Source organism: Stomoxys calcitrans, chromosome 4 (genome assembly GCF_963082655.1).
Source record: "Stomoxys calcitrans chromosome 4, idStoCalc2.1, whole genome shotgun sequence".
Lineage (NCBI taxonomy): Eukaryota > Metazoa > Arthropoda > Insecta > Diptera > Muscidae > Stomoxys > Stomoxys calcitrans.
In genome coordinates, this window is record NC_081555.1 from 74,520,556 (window position 1) to 74,541,175 (window position 20,620).

General features: G+C 39.0%; 1 protein-coding gene across 1 annotated transcript in view; it reads left to right on the forward strand.

Moving 5' to 3' along the window:
• The window catches only part of LOC106088031 (putative uncharacterized protein DDB_G0277255), a 181,194-nt gene that overhangs the window by 8,066 nt on the left and 152,508 nt on the right, over positions 1–20,620 (forward strand). Inside the window, exon 2 of the mRNA XM_013253315.2 lies at positions 15,448–18,740. Coding sequence (XP_013108769.2) covers positions 16,068–18,740 — 2,673 coding nt within the window. The 5' untranslated portion in view covers positions 15,448–16,067. The remainder of the gene's footprint in view (positions 1–15,447; positions 18,741–20,620) is intronic.

The following is a 20,620-nucleotide window of genomic DNA, read 5'->3' on the forward strand; positions in this document are numbered from 1 at the left end:
GACGCTCTTTAATTTGAGCCCAAGAACATAATTCCAGCCTTTTCCATTCGCGCTGGGTCAGCATGTACCATTTTGAACTTTTTGGTACTTTTTAGTACCTAAACGTACGAATTTCACTAAATCCAGCCTTATCCCGTGTCCAATGATTCAATACCAATATTCGTGTAAAATTTCATGATTTATGCTTTAGTTGTTTGGGCTGGGCGATGATCAGCCAGTTAGCAAGCAATCAGTCAGTGGCGCAACTCTTTATGAACCGGGCCCGCTCCACTATGCCTCCCCACCACCGAAGGATGGGGGTACATTAATTTTGTCATTCCGTTTGCAACACATCGACGAAATATCCATTTCCGACCCCAAAAAGTATATATATTCTTGATCAGCGTAAAAATTTAAGACGATCTAGACATGCCCGTCCGTCTGTCTGTTGAAATCACGCTACAGTCTTTAAAAATAGATTTTAAGCTGAAACTTGGCACAGATTCTTTTTTTTGTCCATAAGCAGGTTAAGTTCGAAGATGGAGTATATCTTGATATAGCCCCCATATAGAGCGATCCGCCGATTTAGGGTCTTAGGCCAATAAAAGCCACATTTATTATCCGATTTTGCTGAAATTTGGGACAATGAGTTGTGTTAGGCCCTTTGACATCCTTCGTCAAATTGGCCCAGATCGGTCCAAATATAGACCGATCCTTCCATTTAGTGTCTTAGGCCCATAAAAGCCACTTTTATTATCCGATTTTGCTGAAATTTGGGACAATGAGTTGTGTTAAGTCCTTCAACATCCTTCGTTAATTTGGATCGGTTCAGATTTGGTTACAGCTGCTATATAGACCGATCCTCCGATTTAGGGTTTTAGGCCCATAAAAGCCACATTTATTATACGATTTTGCTGAAATTTGGGACAGTGAATTGTGTTAAGCCCTTCAACATCCTTCTTTAATTTGGTACAGATGGGATTAGATTTGGATATAGCCGCCATATAGACCGATCCCTCGATTTAAGGTTTTGAGGCGCATTTATTATCCGATGTCGTCGAAATTTGGGACAGTGAGTTAAGCTAAGCCCCTCGACATACTTCTACAATATAGCACAGATCGGTCCAGATTTGCATATAGCTGCCAAACCGATCTCTCGGTTTTAGGTTTTGGGGCCATAAAAAGGGCATTTATTGTCCGATGTCGCCGAAGCTTGAGGCTGTGAGTTATATTAGGCCCTTCGACATCCTTCTTCAATTTGGCTCAGATCGGTCCAGATTTGGATATATCTGCTAGACCGATCGCCCGATAAATGGTCTGAAGCCCATTAAAGTTTTATTTACTACCCGATTTCGCTGATATTTAAAACAGTGGGTTATCTTAAGCCACCGACATCTGACCCAAATATGGTTCAGATCGGACTATATTTAGATATAGCTGCCATAAGAGCTTTATTTTTTATCCGATTTCGCCGAATTTTGGAATAGTGCGCAGTTTTAAGCCTCCCAACATCCTACCCAAATATGGTACAGATCGGACTATATTTAGATATAGCTGCCATATAGACCGATCTGCCGATAAAGGGTCTGAAGCCCATAAAAGCTTTATTTTTTGCCCGATTTCGCTGAAATTTGACACAGTGAGTAGGTTAAGACCTACCAACATCTGACCTAAATATGGTTCTGATCGGACTATATTTTGATATAGCTGTCATATAGACCGATCTGACGATAAGGGGACTGAAGCTCATAAAAGCTTTATTTATTACCCGATTTCGCTGAAATTCGAAACAGTGAAATTTTCTGAGCCTACAATATATGGCAAAAAGGATGTTCTTATGAGTCTTGATATTAATGATGAATTTCATATAAATCGGTTCAGATCTAGATATAGCTCTCGTATATATATAAATTTCCCCAGATTTTCACTTCTAGAGCCTCTACAAGCATATTTATTCACCAATCTTCCCAAACTTTAGCGCCACGCTTTTCTCGACGACAACCACAATGTCTAAAGAATTTGACCCAAATCGGTTCAGATTTAGATATAGCTCCCATATATATGTTCGTCCGACTTTGAGTTATATTTCAATAATGGAGCCATTTGTCAACCGATTGTCACGAAAATTGGCACATGATATAAAAATCTCTTATGACAATACATAGGTTTTGTAAAATTTTATCAAAATTGGTTCAGATTTCTATTTCGATTCAATATAAATGTATACCGCCCTATTCACACATATAGAGCCGAAGTTATTACAATTTTGAAATTTGGTACAGATTGTTTTATAACCTATCTGAAAACTTCCACCGAAGTCCACTTAATTCGGTTCAGAATAATTTCCTATTAAGGAGCGGGTGTAGGGTACTATATAGTCGGCTTGGCCCGACTTTTGCCTCTCCTTACTGGTTTTAATTTGTCCTTGAACACACTGGCACAATTCGTGTGAATTGAATTATAAAATTAAACTATTCATACCCATACATGTACACCGTATGTTTTTTTAGATCTCGTTACGTTTTTTCTCCAGAATCTTTTTTCATGCAAATCGATTCAGTAGATTCAAAGTTATAGCCCCTTGAAGGTTGAAGAAGTGGAAAGTGGTCAACTTTGACCCACTGTATCTCACCCTGTATTAAAGATATAGACCATCAAAGTCACTTTCCTGAAAGCCTATTTCCTTCCCTACAAATGTCTAGAACCACTTAGACGTACTGGTAAAAAGTTGGGGCCTTATTTTCCGTTTTTTCTACGTTTGGCCCTCTGTGCGTCATCAAATTGTGAAGAGTATAGAAAATGCGGATATTGGGTTTGCAGTTGTTAGATTGGAAATATTGTATGCATATTCTCGTAAAGTTACCAAAATGTACTCTTCTCTATGTGTTGCTGGCCAACCACAAGATTCCATAGGCCATAACAAGTTTCACTTGGAAGATGTTTGGCAGGCGCTGAAAGAACTTGTGCTACTTCCAGACTTGGGCAGAAATAGGAGGCAAAAGACAATGTTGTTGTTTATAACTTGTTACAAGTTTTTAGTTCTTAGTATTGTAATTTGGCTTCCGCTGACATTTATTTCGTATCAAACAGAAAATTGTTGTAAACTAGTTTGATTTGATAGGTTTTTTAAGAATCTTACCTCTAAGTGGGTATTGATGTAGGCTTGCTCCATTACTAAATTGCTATCAGATTGGTTACAGAACAATGTCCCCGTTCGTTGCAAACTATTTATTGATTAGATTAGCAGCGGCATAAATATAGATATGAATGTGCTTCGGAATGTGAGATAACATTGGTCCTTATGTTGCACTTTTCAAACCACTGTAAGTAAGTTAGTATTGGTCTAATCACGCTCCTGTAGAGCAAATGAATTATTCTCGTATTCAGGCCCCATTTCGAGTCCACATGGTGTCAAACATTTGTGAGCCTTCTCAATACACTCCTGAATGTGAAACTTCCAATTTAAGGGGTTTCGAAATCTTCTGGAAACGTGTGGTGTCAAATCACCTTCCTCTAGGTTAATATGCAGACTCCTTGGAATAGACCAAGACCAAATCGTATGCCAACCCTAGAGCCTTTCGCTGTCTTCTCAAGCTGATTCGTAATAGAACATCGTTTGCGTAGCTGACGGGTTCATAGTGGTCACCAATAGGAGTGGCGATATAATGCCCCCTTTGGCATGCCCTGTGCCAAATTCTCCTTTGTCTTTATACTATGAGACCCATACCATTGTTACATTAGGTTTAGAATAGCACGGCCAGTAACGAATCTGATAAACTTCCAAAATTAGTTGAAAACCAACTGGACAAAGTTCGCAAGACTACTCAGAGGAAGACTTGGGCAAGATACTTTAGATTGTCTAAGCATAAAAGATGCGGATGGATGTCGGAGTGGTATAACACTGGCCAGCTGTTGACCAGAGGAGAACGAGGGACTTGCTTCAGGAGTCATAACTGGGCACTGTGCTATAGGCGATATGACCGCGCACATGGGAGTCTCGTACAACGCTGGACGCTGTCTGGATAAGGTGGCCTAGACGACTGCTCTGCTCATGCCCGGGTCTACCGGTTATCCGTTTTGAGGAAGAAAATTAGCTCAAGAAAAACCTTGGATGACCGGGGAATTTCGCAACATTGGGAAAGAGGTCCGAGGATTTTATAATACGTCATAAGATAGCTGCAGTTCATTGAAATGTGTTTAACACACTCCTCGAATCTTTTCTGAGAACAGGTCGATAGCGTTAATGACGCCGTCAAGATGAAAGATTCTCTCAAAAACAGATATCGAAACAGAAACGTTAGAAGACGACATGGAATTGAGAGCAGAGGCAACCTGGGCCATGTTGAGCCTTTTGATGAAAGTGCACTTTCCATAGGACGGTAGTCAACGAGTTACCGAAATGTTGGAATCATTGACATCGAGGGGGTTTTATAACAATGTGAGGACCGACACATTGAGCCACTCTTTAGATTAGTGAAAGGTGGATAAATTGTGGGTCTTATGACATGAAGATAAGGGATAAAGTGGCTTAGATCACGCCACAGGGGGGCATTTTATCGCCACTCCGCGAATACTGACTGAGGAGAGATTTGAACCCAACTGGTACGCATATATATTACTTCTAAGGGGTAGGGATCTGAATCAGCAATGCAGAAACGGCGAAAAGGTCTTGGAGATGGGTCTGAATGTTAATCAAGAGACCACTGAAATGAGGAAGACGAGGGATGGCCAATTTGACGCTGCACGTTTTCTTAGTGATTTTAATTTCGACAATGCCAAGGCCACCGTAGCGCAGAGGTTAGCATGTCCGCCTATGACGCTGAACGCCTGGGTTCGAATCCTGGCGAGACCATCAGAAAAAATTTCCAACGGTGGTTTTTCCCTCCTAATGCTGGCAACATTTGTGAGGTACTATGCCATGTAAAACTTCTCTCGAAAGAGGTGTCACACTGCGGCACGCCGTTCGGTCTCGGCTATAAAAAGGAGGCCCCTTATCATTGAGCTTAAACTTGAATCGGACTGCACTCATTGATATGTGAGAAGTTTGCCCCTGTTCCTTAGTGGAATGTTCATGGACAAAATTTGCAAAATTTGCAATGTCAAGTACTTAGAAGTGATCTTGGATAGGAAACAGAACTGGAAGTGTCACATTTGGGAGCGTACCAAGAAGGTTCATAGATGTTGGGCACAGTATAGATGGGCCATAGGCTCAAAATGTGGCCTCAATGTAAGGATAGTCCACTGGCTCTACAGATGCGTGATGAGATCAGTAATTTGGTGGGCTGCTATGGAGAAAAACATAAGAATAATACAATATGTTCAGAGAACTTGTTGTCTTGGAACAGGCAGAGCAGCGGAGGAACATGCTCACTAGGGCACTGGAGACTATTCTATATATCTGACCCATAGACATACAGATTAAGTGTGATGAAACCAATGCGGCTATGAGAGTTATATTGATGGGAGAGTGGATATAGCATGGAAGCAGCACATACCATCAAGGTATAATCTAGGCGACGATAGGAACCTGGAAGGAATGGAAGTAATTTCGGATCGAATACCTGAGACTACACATTAGGTCGATTGCGAGGCACTACTGCCAGCTGCAGAGATTTGGATTGACGGAACTCTAAATGGACCTTGGGTCTACATTAGGGACCCAGGGACTGAGATCCAGGCCATCAGAGAATAAGGGATATGGTGCAGTGTTAACGCGAGAAGTTTGATCATCAAGTGTGAAAATCTTTAAATAAATTGGCAAATTTGCCCCATGAACATTCCATTAAGGAACTGGGACAAAACGATTCGATTTTAAGCTCGATGTTAAGGGACCTCCTTTTTTTAGCCGAATCCAAAAGGCGTGGCGCAGAGCGACATCGGTTTGGGTTGAAGTTTTTACATGGCAAAATAGCTCACAAATGTCGCCAGCATTAGGAGGGGATAACCACCGCTGAAAAATTTGTCTGACGTTCCTGTCAGGATTCGAACCCTGGCGTTCAGTGTCATAGGCGGACATGCTAACCTCTGCGCAAAGGTGGCCTCCAACTGGCCCTTAGGGCTGTAAAAACCAGGACGATAAGGTCACCAATAGTAGTGAAGTGTAGGAGAGAGATTAACACCTTCTCTGACGATAGCGAAGTGAGGGGAATGAAAGAGCAGAAGGGCCATGAATGCTTGAGAATTGCGATTTGTAGATTATGATAATCCGTTAAGGGCTTCTGCGACGATCGCGCATGTAGCAATGTGGAACAGTGAAACGGTCGGTAGGACGAAAAAAGATTGGGGAAAAAACGGGATTTTATGAGTAGCTTGCAATTTCTGACTTAGATTTCTTCGAAGTTACTTTTTATTATTTAGAGAGCACAAAAAGCTGATTACTGGCTTAAGTGTATTTCCATAAGGGCATGCGACGGATTGATATCCGCATCCCTTTTCAACCTAACCTAACATTTGATAACCACCACCATTTCACTAGTTCTGAAAATCACATTATAATACTATACTAATCCACTACCATTGTCGTTTTGGATGATTTGTAAACTGCAATTGAATCTGTTGATGAATAAAATTTAATATGCTTAAAAATTGACTAATATGCATAAATTTGTCTACAAAACGACAGAACAAATAATCACAAATTCCAAATTTGAGATTCAGTTTTGAATGATCATAATTTTTCATGGAGATCTAACATTCTAAACAATTGGTAAATGCCAATATTGGCTGGTGGGTGTTTTCGAAATAATAAAAAAAAAAAAAACAAACAAATTGGAATCATTAACACCACCATCATCATTATCGTCGTTATCGTCACCATACCCATTGCACCCTCTGAGGCGATGGTTAAAAATAAATTAGCACATAAAATATGTTTAACAATGCTTGTGTGAAAATTAGCATAAAATATTGGCGGTAAAAGGAAAAAAACTCGAAGGAAATAAAGAATAAAAGATCATGAATTGTTGGCAATAAATAATGGCAAAATCGATGGTAGAAACAAAGGCGTTTGACACGTAATGAAGATTGTGTTAAACAATTTTTATACCTCTCCATCCTGTCTTGGTACTTCTGTTTTCTATTCTTTATGGTCCAAGACGTATACTATGAAGCACATCATTCATATGGCTGATTGGATCAAAAAATTAATCTTTCCGTTTCCCCGTGTGTTAAGTGTGGAAGGAAGTTGTTATGGGTTATATAGCAGTCTTTTCGTTTTTTTTTCAATTGTTGTTTACGTTTGTTCTATGAAAAGAATAGGCCGAACTTAATGCCTTTTTACTTCTTATTTGATTATAAGGTTAATCAAAAAAGAAGTAAAAAGGCATTAAGTTCGGCCGGGCCGTACTTTGGATACCCACCACCTCGGGTATATATGAAAACACCCTTTCGGCACAATCCGGTGAAAATTCGACACGGATAGTGAGTGGGCCCATAAATATAAGTCACTGTTGAATTTTGTATTTAATATGTATTTCAACAAAATCGGGTAATAAATAAAGCTTTTATGAGCTTTAGACCCTTAATCGGCACATCGGTCTATATGACAGCTTATCTAAATACAGTCCGATCTTTACCATATTTGGCTCGGATAGCGGGTGGCCTAAAACTACTTACTGTTTCAAATTTCAGCGAAATCGGAAAAAAATAAAGCTTTTATTCGCTTCAGAACCTTTATCGGGATATCGGTCTGTATGGCAGCTACATCTAAATATAGTTCGATTCGAACCATATTTTGGACGGATGTCAGGAGAACTAAGACTAGCCACTGTTTCAAATTTCAGGGAAATCGGGTAATAAATAGAGCTTTTATGGGCTTCAGACCCTTTATCGGCAGATCGGTCTATATGACAGCTATATCTAAATATAATCCGATCTGAAGAATATTTAGGTCCTATGTTAGGAGGCGTAAAACTACTCACTGTTTAAAGTTTCAGCGAAATCGGTTAAAAAATAAAGCCTTTATGGCCTTTAGACCCTTTATCTGGAGATCGGTCTATATGGCAGCTATACCTAAATAAAGTCCGATTTAGTATATATATTATACTATATGCACTGCCAGGTGCAACTATCTTTTTATCAGAGAAGGACCTTCGATTTTACTATTCTTACAATGAGATGCCTGATGCTATCGTACTAGTCAAACATTTTGAAAGAGTGGAAAGCTCATTTTCCGCATTTTTGCAGTAGTGAATGCTCATGGGCCAAATTTGCAATTTGCAAATGCGCCTTTTATGGGCCTAAGACCCTAAATTGGCGGATCGGTCTATATGGCGGCTATACCCAATCTGGACCGCTCTGGGCCAAATTGAATAAGGATGTCGAGTGGCTTTACACAACTCACTGTCCCAAATTTCAGCAAAATCCGATAATAAATGTGGCTTTTGTGGGCTTAAGACCCTAAACCGGCGGATCGGTCTATATGGGGGTTATATTAAGATATAGTCCGATATAGCCCATCTTCGAACTTAACCTGCTTATGGACAAAAAAAGAACCTATGCAAAATTTCAGCTCAATTCATCTATTTTGTAAAGACTGTAGCGACGGACGGACATTCCTAGATCGTCTGAGATTTTTACGCTGATCAAGAATAGGGTAGGAAATGGATATTTCAATGTGCTGCAAACCGAATGACAAGATGAATATACCCCCATCTTTCGGTGGTGGGTATACAAATTGGGAGATGCATATATATGGGAGCTGCATATATATTCTGTCATCAGAAGAGCTATAAGAGAAAACTTCGTTCCAAATTTTGTGAAGATAAGTTAACAAATAACTAAATTATTGAATTTTATTCAAAATCGGGCGAAAATATATATGGGAGCTATATACAAATCTGAACCGATTTCTATTAAATTCAATAGCAATACCGGGATTCATAAGAGAATCCTTTGTGCCACTTTTCGTGCGAATCGGTTAATGAATGACAAAATTATTGTAATGCTAGTCCAAATCGGACGAAGATATATATGTGGGCTATATGTAAATCTGAACCGATTTCCATTAAATTCACTAATATTCTCACTGTAGTGGTGTAGAATATAAGGCTTTATTTGATTATAGAAGGGTTTTAAACATGGATGTGTTTTTGATTGTAAGAATAATTTTTTGTCCTACATTGAAGTTATTTTCAAATTATAAAAAAATACATACTTAGCGAACCAGTCTTCTAAAGTTCAAAGCGCTAAATAAAACTGGATATTTTGATGGTGTCAGAAAACTAAATCGATACAAGATTCCATTCCAACTTTTTTTGTGGAATGTTTATTGGCTCTTCATCGTTTTAGCACACTTGCCTAGAAAAGCAAAAGTTATCTCATCATAATAATTTATTTAAAAATTAATGAAATGTTGACTAGCATATTCCTTCCCTGTGTGAATGTGTGTGTGTGTGTGTGTTTTGATAATTCTCATTTATTACTGAAATCATCGTTTAATTTATTTCTACCGTAAAATCCAAAGCTGCGACTTGCCAAAAACAAGTTGACGATGTTGGACTCTGATTATCATCATTTGGTTGAAACAAGACACGATCAGGGAGCCAACAAGAACCACAAAAACCAAGAAGAACACACACTCACACACATACAACCGGTGCTATTTAAGAATTTAATAATGAAATTAAATATAATTTAAGAATCAAATGGAATTTCGAACAAACAAACGAGCAAACGATTGTTGCTAGTCTTGATTGTTTATTGGATTTGAAAAAGAAAACAGTTAAAAAAAAACGAAGAAGATGAGCAGGGGTTAAACAACCTGTCGCATGTTTAGCATAAGTCGATAATTAAAATAATTTTTTTTTTTAATTTTATCATCCTCTCGCATTATTAACTTATCAAGCGATTGTGACTATCGTTAGGATTTGATTGGCCTAAGGTGGTGATGAATTAAGTTTCTTTAAATTGACAGACAACATTTGTTTTCCATCGCCCAATGAAAAATGTTCTGTTTATTCATTTGCCGCTAGAACATCGTTTATATAAAACGAATGGGTGGTCCTTTGGTGAAGGGGCCATATATTTTGGAATACGTAAACAAATTAATGAAAATCATAGACTACAACATTCGATGACACGTGTTTTTGTGTATAATTATTGGTCACATAAAAAAGGTATAAGTTAACAAAAGCAAAAATATAAACTGAAAAAAAATTTGTTGTCTTAACTTTTAAGATTTGTTAATCTAAGTTTAAAGATGGCCAATTTTTAAAATTTTAATGCTAAATATTCTCTTGTGAAACATTTTGTACTTGATAACTTATCAACATTGTGTCAAAATTTTTTTTTCACTTTTGTCTTTAGAGAAGATTAGTTTGATCGAGTGTTCACCAATTGAGAAAAATTTAAAAAAAATTTGTCTTTTAAGAAAATTTTTCCTATGAAAAATGGAAAACGGGTAAAAAGCATTAAGTTCGGCCGGGCCGAACTTTGGATACCCACCACCTCGGGTATATATGAAAACTTCCTTACGGCACAATCCGGTGAAAATTGGATAACGACACGGATATTGAGTGGGCCAATAAATATAAGTCACTGTTGAATTATGTATTTAAAATTTCAACAAAATTGGGTTATAAATAAAGCTTTTATGAGCTTCAGACCCCTAATCGGCACATCGGTCTATATTAAAGCTATATCAAAATACATTCCGATCTTTACCATATTAGGGTCGGATAGCGGGTGGCCTAAAACTACTCACTGTTTCAAATTTCAGCGAAATCGGAAAAAATAAAGCTTTTATTCGGTTCAGAACTTTTATCGGGAAATCGGTCTGTATGGCAGCTACAATATATCTAGATATAGTCCGATCTGAACCAAATTTGGGACGGATGTTGGAAGAACTAAGACTACCTAAGACACTGTTTAAAATTTAGCAAAATAGAGCTTTTATGGGCTTCAGATCCTTTATCGGCAGATCGGTCTATATTGCAGCTATACGTAAATATAGTCCGACTAGCTGATCCGGCCCGCTCCGCTGTAAGTTAAAAGTAAAAGTACTTTATATGAAACAAAAGTTTCCTTAGAATATTTATTTTCGACAATTAAAGAGCTTTTAGTGAAATACCATGCTACGAATATAGTATATCGCTTGACTAATTGTTTAACAATATAAGTGCCTTTGTCCGAATCCTATATGATCTTTATTGGTCTACGAATTTAAGTTTGGAAGTAAGGTGTACTCCATTCTACTCTCGTATTCTTCTCCCAAATACCTTTATTTTAGCCCCATTTTGCGATGGTCACTAAAAAATTGCTGCTTGTGGGGTATTTTTGGAAAGGGCAAGACCCCCAAAAACGTGGCCCCACATTTGGATATCAGATTCGTATTCTACTCGCAAATACCTTTCATTTGATCCCATATTGCCACGGTCGGTAAATATGTCCGATTTAGGGGTGTTTTGGGGCTTGGGGTGGTCCCCCTAGCACTTGGTCCGACAATTGGATGTCAGTTACGTTTTCTTATCTTAAATACCTTTCATTTGAGTCCTATATTGTCGTGATTGGTCTAAATATATGTTTGGTAGGTTTTAGGGTGGGGCAGCCCCCCTAGGTAACCCATCCGAAATTTGGATACCAAATTTTTATTTTTAGGGTACTATATGAGAGCACACAAAATTTCGCTTAAATCGCACCACCCATCTCCGAGATCTGGCGTTTCTGAAAATGAGGGTGAGGGGAGGGTCCGCCCCCCCTTCAGATATCAAAAAAAGGTAGTACCCTATTTTCACCACGGGGTCATTATGCACCATCTTTGAAAATTTCAAGAAAATCGGTTCAGCCGTGTCTGAGTCTATAAGGAACACACAAACATACAAACAAAAAAACAAACAAACAAACAAACCTACAAACAAACACAAATTGATTTTTATATATAAGACGTGATCCATATTTAGGTCAGATATCAGGAAGCTTAAGATAACCCTCTCTTTCAATTATCAGCGAAATCGGGTAATAAATAAAACTTTTTTATGTTTCAGACCCTTTATCGGCGGATCTGTCTATATAACAGCTATATCTAAATATAATCCGATCTGAAGCATATTTAGGTCCTATGTTAGGAGGCGTAAAACTACTCAACGGTTCAAATTTCAGTGAAATCAGTTAAAAAATAAAGTTTTTATGGGCTTCAGACCCTTACTCGGGAGATCGGTCTATATGGCAGCTATATCTAAATATAGTCCAATCTGAACCATATTTGGATCTCATGTTTAGATTTAAAAAATAAAGCTTTTATGGGCTTCAGACCCTTAATCGGGAGATCGGTCTATATGGCAGCTTTATCTAAATATAGGCGTTAAACTATTCAATGTTTCAAATTTCAGCGAAATCGGTTAAAATATAAAGCTTTTATGGGCTTTAGACCATTTCTCTGGAGGTCGGTCTATATGACAGCTATATATAAATATAGTCCGATCTGAACCATATTTGGGTCCCATGTTAGGAGGCGTTAAACTACTTACTGTTTCAAATTTCAGCGAAATCGGTTAAAAAATAAAGTTTTATGGTCTATATGGCAGCTACACCTAAATATAGTCCGATATGGACCATATTTGGGTCAGATGTTGGGACGCATAAATCTTCTCACTGTTTCAAATTTCAGTGAAATCCGATGGGCATTAGACCCTTTATCGGAAAATCGATCTATATGGCAGCTATATCCAAATATGATCCGATTTGGCCAAAAAAGACGTATCTGAGTTCAATATCTCAATTTGTGAAGGCTGTAGAGTGATTACAACAGACGGACGGACAGACACACGGACATGGTTACATCGTCTTAGAATTTTATAATGATCCGAAATATATATATACTTTGTACGGTCGGAAATTGGTATTTCGATGTTTTGCAAACGGAATGACTAAATGAATATACCCACTATCCTACGGTGGTGGGTATAAAAAGATTTTAAATATTTATGTTAAAAAAATTTTTGTGACCATTTGTCATTCTTTGCCCTTGGGGCATAGTTTTCGTCACTAGAGGCATACCCACAAATTCCAGTTCCCCTGAAATGTGTTAAATATTTCGTAGTTTCGCAAATTCGTCCGCTCCACAATTTCCTGGGATATCTCTGTGGCCTGGCACACAGAACAGGTGAATTTCGAATTTTTCAGCCATCTCGTTGAGAGATCTCCGACAGTTGAGGGCGGTTTTTGAGTTCAGAAATATGTTCTCAAGGGATTAAATGGCTGCTCGGCTGTCTTAGAAGATATTTATGCCAAAGCCCATTTGGTCGTCTAGTTTGTAACCATCCGTGTAGAAGTCTATTTAACTTCTTTTATTAGGGATATAATTTAAATTCAATGTGGCATATAAGGAATAGTGGTACAGTACTTCTTATCAAAATGTGGCTCACGCAATGTGTAATCCACGCTGCCTGGGATATCGGGCATTGTATCAAGGATAATACAGTTTCCGTAGCCGCCACATGACCAAAGAGAAGACATCATTAGCCTCACAGCAGTGGTCGCAGCAGTTTGTCTAGCCACAATATGCAGAGGCATTAAATTCAGTGCATCAAATGGTGTCGTCCTCGATGCTGTGATGCACAAACAAGCCATCTTTTGGACCCGATTGAGTATTGAACAGTAGGTGGACTTTTGGAGCGCCGTCCACCAGACCAATGCACCATGTAGCATTATACGTCTGACAACTGTAGTACATACTCAGTGCATGACCAACTTTTGCTAATAGATCCTTTGCAGGTGTATAGAGCAAGAAATGCCTTTCTGCCATTGAATTGAATGTTGGAGACCATAATAGAAGTCATTGTTTAAAATTTCAGCCAATTCGAGTAAGAATTGCGCCCTTTAGGTGCTCAAGAAGTAAAATCGAGAAATCGGTTTATATGGAAGCTGTATCAGGATACAGACGGACTCGGACCATATTTGACACATATGTTGAAGGTCATGGGAGAAGCCGTTGTACAAAATTTCAGCCAAATCGGATAATAATTACGCCCTCTGGAGGCTTAAGAAGTCAATATCCCAGATCGGTTTAAATAGCAGCTATATCAGGTTATGGACCGATTCGAACCATATTTGGCACAGTTGTTGAAAATCATAACGTAACACGTCGTGAAATATCTCAGCCAAATCGGATAGCAATTGCGTCCTCTAGACGCTCAAGAAGTTAAGACCCCAGTTAAGTTTTTATGACAGCTATATTAGGTTATGGACCGATTTCAACCACACTGAGCACAGTTGTTGTAAGTCATAATAAAACACCTCATGCAAAATTTCAGCCAAATCGGATAAGAATTGTGCCCTCTAGTGGCTTAAGAAGTCAAGATCCAAGATCGGTTTATAGGTCAGCTATATTAAAAAATGGACCGATATACCCCATTTACAATGCAACTGACCTACGCTTATAATAAGTATTTGTGCAAAATTTCAAGCGGCTAGCTTTACTCCTTCGAAGGTAAGCGTGCTTTCGACAGACAGACGGACGGACAGACATGGTTAGATCGACATAAAAAGTCGAGACGATCAAGAGTATATATACTTTATGGGGTATTAGACGAATATTTCGAGGCGTTACAAACAGAATGACGAAATTAGTACACCCCCTTCCTACGGTGGAGGGTATAAAAAGCTTTATATCGTCTGCATACATTAATATCTTAGAAGATAGAATAATAGACGGAAGATCATTCAAATATAGATCAGGCTAAGATGACTACCCTGCGGAACACCTGACGTAACCATTATGCGTCTCGACTTGCGTCCCTTAAAGGAGATCCTTCGAGACCCCTCCGACAGATAAGATGATAAGCTTATAAAGTAAAATCCTATGATTAACTCAAGAAGGAAACTCGATGGATCGGCTTATATGGGGGCTATATCCAAATCTAAACCGATATGGTCCATTTTGCAATCTCCAATTACGTGCATCAATAACCAGTATATTTGCAAAGTTTTAAGTGGCTAGCTTTATTGGTTCGACCTCAATCGTGATTTTGGCGGTCAGATGATCGTAGATCAATATTTCGAGGTGTTGCAAGGGGAATGACTAAACTTGTATACCCCCCCATCCTACGCCGATATGTATCAAACCAACTTTCAATATATGAAACATTTTTGCAATTTTCGCAAAAATTATACAAAAAGAAAAGTTTTATTTTGTTTTGGTTTTTATTGTAGCTTAATCTATTCTCAATCAAAGAACTTTATTAGCAAAACAAAACAAAAAATAAATCAGTCATTTCGCCAATAGTGCGGCTGATGCTGGCTCTAGTGAATAATGTGGACAGAACTTTAATTCAGACTGATCACGTCTGCCTTCAGACTTTCTTTTCATGCACTTCCGTATCTCACACCCCATAAAAAACGTTTTTCACTTCTACCCAGAAAATCCATCAGAAAATTTATGAAGAAAATCCAATCTATTTTTTTTTTTGCAGATTAGCAAAATGATTAATAACAAATTTCATTTTTCTACAACTCTTCTTTTTTACATTACAGAACATCCACTGCGGGGAGATCAAATGAAAATGGAAAACGCCTCTAAAGGCACATAACACACGAACACAGAGAGACGACAAACAATTGCATGGAAAACGGTTACAAAGGCACAAAAAGAAAAGTCCAACGGAAAATAAATTGCAAAATTGAAAAGTGTAAAAATGCGAATGGTGGAGAACAATTTTCAAGTGGAACAAAGCGAAATGATAGAAAGAAGAGCTTATGAGCCATAACAAAAGCGAGAAGTGAAATATATAGAAAAGTAAATGAAAACAAACGTGTTAGAGACTCACTCCATCATATAAGTAATAAGAAGAAGACAAAGAGAAGAAACAACAACAAGGCGAAAAACGAAAACTTCCGCATTGGCTTATATTACAGAGCCAAACAAAGGTGGCCAAAAGGACGGACAGACAAGTGTATGAAACTTAGACGAAGGACAGAGACTTTGTTTTTATGGTCATACTCGGTTGCTAAAGAAGACACAAAATAATCGTAAAGAGGAAGACATTTTGCTATAAACGCCAAGAAATTTAAGCCTTTTCTTGAAATTTTAGAACCTACAACTCTTTGACGTTGCAGCTTGGGAAAGAAAAACAGCCTGTAAAGCTGACACCAAAATGGCCACCAAAACCATCATCAATTGCATAGATCAAAGCTCCGCTATAAGCACTGCCTCCTCCACCAGCACAGTACCTCAGAGCATTTCCATTAAAATCGATCCATCTATTGCTGAGCCAACGTCTCAGCCTGCTTCCTTGGCCTCGGTAACGAATGTCATTAAAATACAACATTCTTGTCAAGCAACCTCACCACCAACACGAACACCATCATCTTCAGCATCACCTCCATCAATGCCAACAACTTTGAATAGCTTAAGCAATAAGCTACTAATTGATATTAACCAGCAAGAAGAGGCAATCAATAATGGCTTCGATGATCATCATCAGGCCAAGGAATCTTCTCTCCTTTCAACGGCCATAGTCAAAGTCAACTGTGTAACTTCCAGTGGAATATATTCCAGGGAACAAGCCGAAGATGTGCCCCTGGGGGCCAGCATAAAACTTGAAACACAGGCTAACGGTGCAATTTCCAGAGAGAGAAAAGTCAATGACAAAGGTGATGATGACGAAGGCCATGGCAATAATGATGTTGGCCAAGAGAAAGAGAACAGTTTGTTGGACACCAGACGCTTTGATGAAAGTGGCCCAACGGCCAAGATACAACATAGTCACACCATCAGTACAGACACAACCACCATAACAACAAAATCATCATCATCATCATCATCATCGTCGTCTTCATCATCAGCATTTGCTTGTCCATCGTCTTCGTTGGCTACCATAGCCACCACGACTAGTCAACAGGTTAATAATGGTAACAGTAAACGGAGAGAAAATGATGGCCAATTCCACACAAACCAGACCAACAAACCATCAACAAATGGCCAACAAGCGAATCATAATGATGATGTTAATGACGATGAGCGATCCCATCATAATGACCACCATTATAATGATAACAACGATGTTAATGATCATGATGATGATGATGATGATGATGATGGCCCAAAGTCAACTGGTATTGGTAAGAGAGATAGTTGCTTAGATTTTAGCCATGCTGGTGGTAAACGTTGGCCCGGCCAAGAAAACTCTAACAGTCTTTTAACGAAAGCGGATACGGCCACAAGTAGCACCACCAGCAGCAGCTCCACCACCACCAACATCAACACCACAAGCCACCAAACATTAACTCAGTCAGTGATCATAAATGAAAACGCGAATAGAAAAGAAAATTGCAACGAACCAAAAGAGGAAAATCTAAAATCCCATTCGAATGTTGTGAAAATTCAAATAAATCCGTCGACAAAATACCCAAATAACCACGGCGGTTTGGAAAAACAAATTTCGATAGTGAAAATTGAATCGAATCTCGTGGCAAACAAAAGCGAAGATCCAAACGAAAGTGTAGAAGAAGTGCCAAAAAAAGCAAAAGAAAACCAAAAAGAAAGTGAAGAAAATTTCAGTGAAACCGAAAAGAAAATTTCCGCACAAAGCTCGGAATTGGTGAGAAAAAGTGAATTACATTTGAATCTCGAGAAAATGGTACAACAAAGGCCGCAACAACAAAATTCGGTGGTCACGGCCCACGCTGCCACTGCCGCCTCTGCGAATGGCAATGGTGGGGCGGCGACAACCACAACGGCCAATGCGAATGGCTCTACCACGGTCACCGAGTTGAATGTCACAAATCCGAATTACCTTTTCTACTCCTCCATGTCGAGTGGTCAGTTTTCGCCTTGTGACACTTTGGACAGCGGCACCGGTAGTGATTTGGAAAACCACAATCATCACTCCTCAGCTTCGCCCAAGGCCCATTTGTTGATGGCGAAGAAGCCATCTTCGAATGCCAATACCGTGAATGGCCTTGAGATGCATTTGAAAACCACCAAAATACGTGTGGCTTCCTCAGCAAATGGCAAAGAGCAACGTACTTGCAGCTCCTACACCGATAGTGAGGAGAGTGAGGCCTCTTCACTAAGTTGTGATTCTTTGCACTCGAGTGAGTTTATGCGGCAATCCTCTGCATCGCCTTTGCACAACAAAACGCCTTCGCCTTCGAGTAAAATTTTGGGCTCCTATTTGCCCGATTCTCTGTTGAGAGAAATAAAAAATCTCAAACTAAATCACAATGAATATGAAGCCGAAAATGAGCACGACGAAGAAGAGGAAGAGGAGGAGGAGGAGGATGAGCACATTGAGCAACGACTTCATAAACGCAATGCTGAGCCCCTGAGATCGCAAGACTACATGGTGGCCCAAAATGATTATGTCCAAAGGCGTAATAATGACAACTCAAACTCCCATTCTAATTCTTCGGCAAATGCGAACACGCTTTCAAATACTTCCAAGCGAGCCTCTTTGCCGTCCAAGACCTTTGTTCTGAATCAAGAGGATGGCACATTCATTGACATGAAAATGAACTCCATGCCACGGAAATACGAAGCAGATAAATATTACAATTTCCATGTCAACGAACATGAGAACTTCCGTAGTTTCGGCAATAACAGTGGCGTTCCTTCGTTCGGCGATGGCAGCGGCAGTGATTCTTTCAGTATGTCCGACTACGAGGGTCGCAGTATTCATGATGATGTCTTTGCCGGCTATAAGGATATACGTTGTGGCTCCGCCACCTCAACCATACGCTCAAATAAGGGCACAGTACGCGGCGTCAAGAATCGTGTGCGCAATGGAATAGCCACATTCTTGCAATTGCAGCATCCGAATATAAAGGTAAGGGTGGTTACGTCTAGATACTCCTAGATTCACTATTCGATTTAACTCTCACTAGATTACTGAGTTGAAGCGATAAGTTACATTAAAACCTGCAAATATGCATGTCGAATATGGTTCAGATGGAAAAAAGAGATCTTTTTTTTTACTGTGGTAAGGAAAAAGGATAAACCCCTTGCTTAGTATACCGATTAGCTCAGAATTATTGTTCTCAGCCGAATTAGTTTCCATTAGGTAAGGTCGTGGCAGCAGTCTACAATCAGGTTTTCTTAGACATAAGTCCATTGAGATACCACAGACACATAAAAGGAAGACGTCTAGTTTCTACCAGATAGCTTTAAGGGCCTACATACAAACTGCGCTAATTGAGGCAAGTCTTCCAAGATTTTACAGATTGCTTGTTAATGTGAGACACACACAGCAGGCGTTTTATAGTTTTCTTTTCCTCGACGTTCTCCCAGTGTCCGTAGATATCATAGCTTTTAGTCTATCAGCAAGCTTTCCAATCAGACTGTAAGGCCTGCCATGACGAATACGATGGATGAGACTTCTGCTGTAGCCAAGACAGGTGCCATCGATTCGAAAGGTTAAAATTCACATATACCAGGGAATTGTAAAGTATACGAGTTTGAGAGACTAGGACCACACTGAAAAAAAATGGCCAAAATTTAATTTCCCTACTTCTACGATTTTAGCAATGAACACATGCCAAAGAATCAAAATTTTAAAATTAAGATTCTATCTTTAAATTTAATATCTTATTTACTAACGGATATGACCTTCCGTTTCAAGTTTTGGTCGCGGATTGATTATTATTTTAGTTCATAGATGACTATCCAATTATTATTGATCGTTTTGACCAGTGTTGCCGTTTTCGGTAGGTTTTTATTTTCTTGGTAGGTTGGTAGGGTGACCACAATTTTTGGTAGGTTTTGCCATCATATAAATATCAAGTTAATTACTGAGAAAATCGTCGATGACAACTCAAAATTCGTTTCTGTGTAATCGTTAAGAGTGCAGAACAATCCCGTGAATGGGGGCCAAATGCTGTTACAAGTCCTGTCACTGCTTAAAATGTCAGGGATTTCTTCCAAACTGCGTAAATTTTGGGTAGGAAATGCGGCTTTTGGCAGCTACATCCAAATATGGTCAGATCTACTCCTACTCACAAGTTGAGGTGTCCATGCAACTCACTCAAACATTTAAATCGGGAGATCTCTTTATCCAAACCCGGCGCGGTTGTTAATTGAAATCGGGACAGAATTACGACCTACTATAGTCAATATTTCTTATCGGGAGATCGGTATTAAGGTTGCTATATCAAAATATAGACCGCCTTTGAACGTAAGGCTATAGAGTGATTTCTACAAAAAGACGGACGGACATGTCTATGTCTATGATTCTATGTGAATAACGACGATCTAGTATTTCGTAGCATTGAAAATGTATTATTTGATGCACTCCAAATGGAATGGCAAAATGGCTAACTCTTCGGTGGTGGGTATAAAAATATAGTCACATTTTTGGCTTGTATAACATTTGGTAGATTTTGGTCGCGTTTGGTAGGATTTTCTTAAATTTTGGTACGAAATAATTTTCTTAAGTGGCAACACTGGTCTTGACTTGTCCGTCCATCTGTCTGTCTGTCCGTCCATCTGTTGAAAGGACACTAAATTTCAAAGCAATAAAGCTGGGCACTTGAAATTTTGCATGGATAATCTTATCATTGTAGGTCGGTTGGGATTGCAAATGGGCTACATCGGTCCATGTTTTGATAAGCTGCCATATAAACCGATCCTGGATATTGGCTTCTTGAGCTTTTGGAGTGCAATTCTTACCTGATTTGGCTGAAATTTGTTGTTCTAACATCCATTAACTGT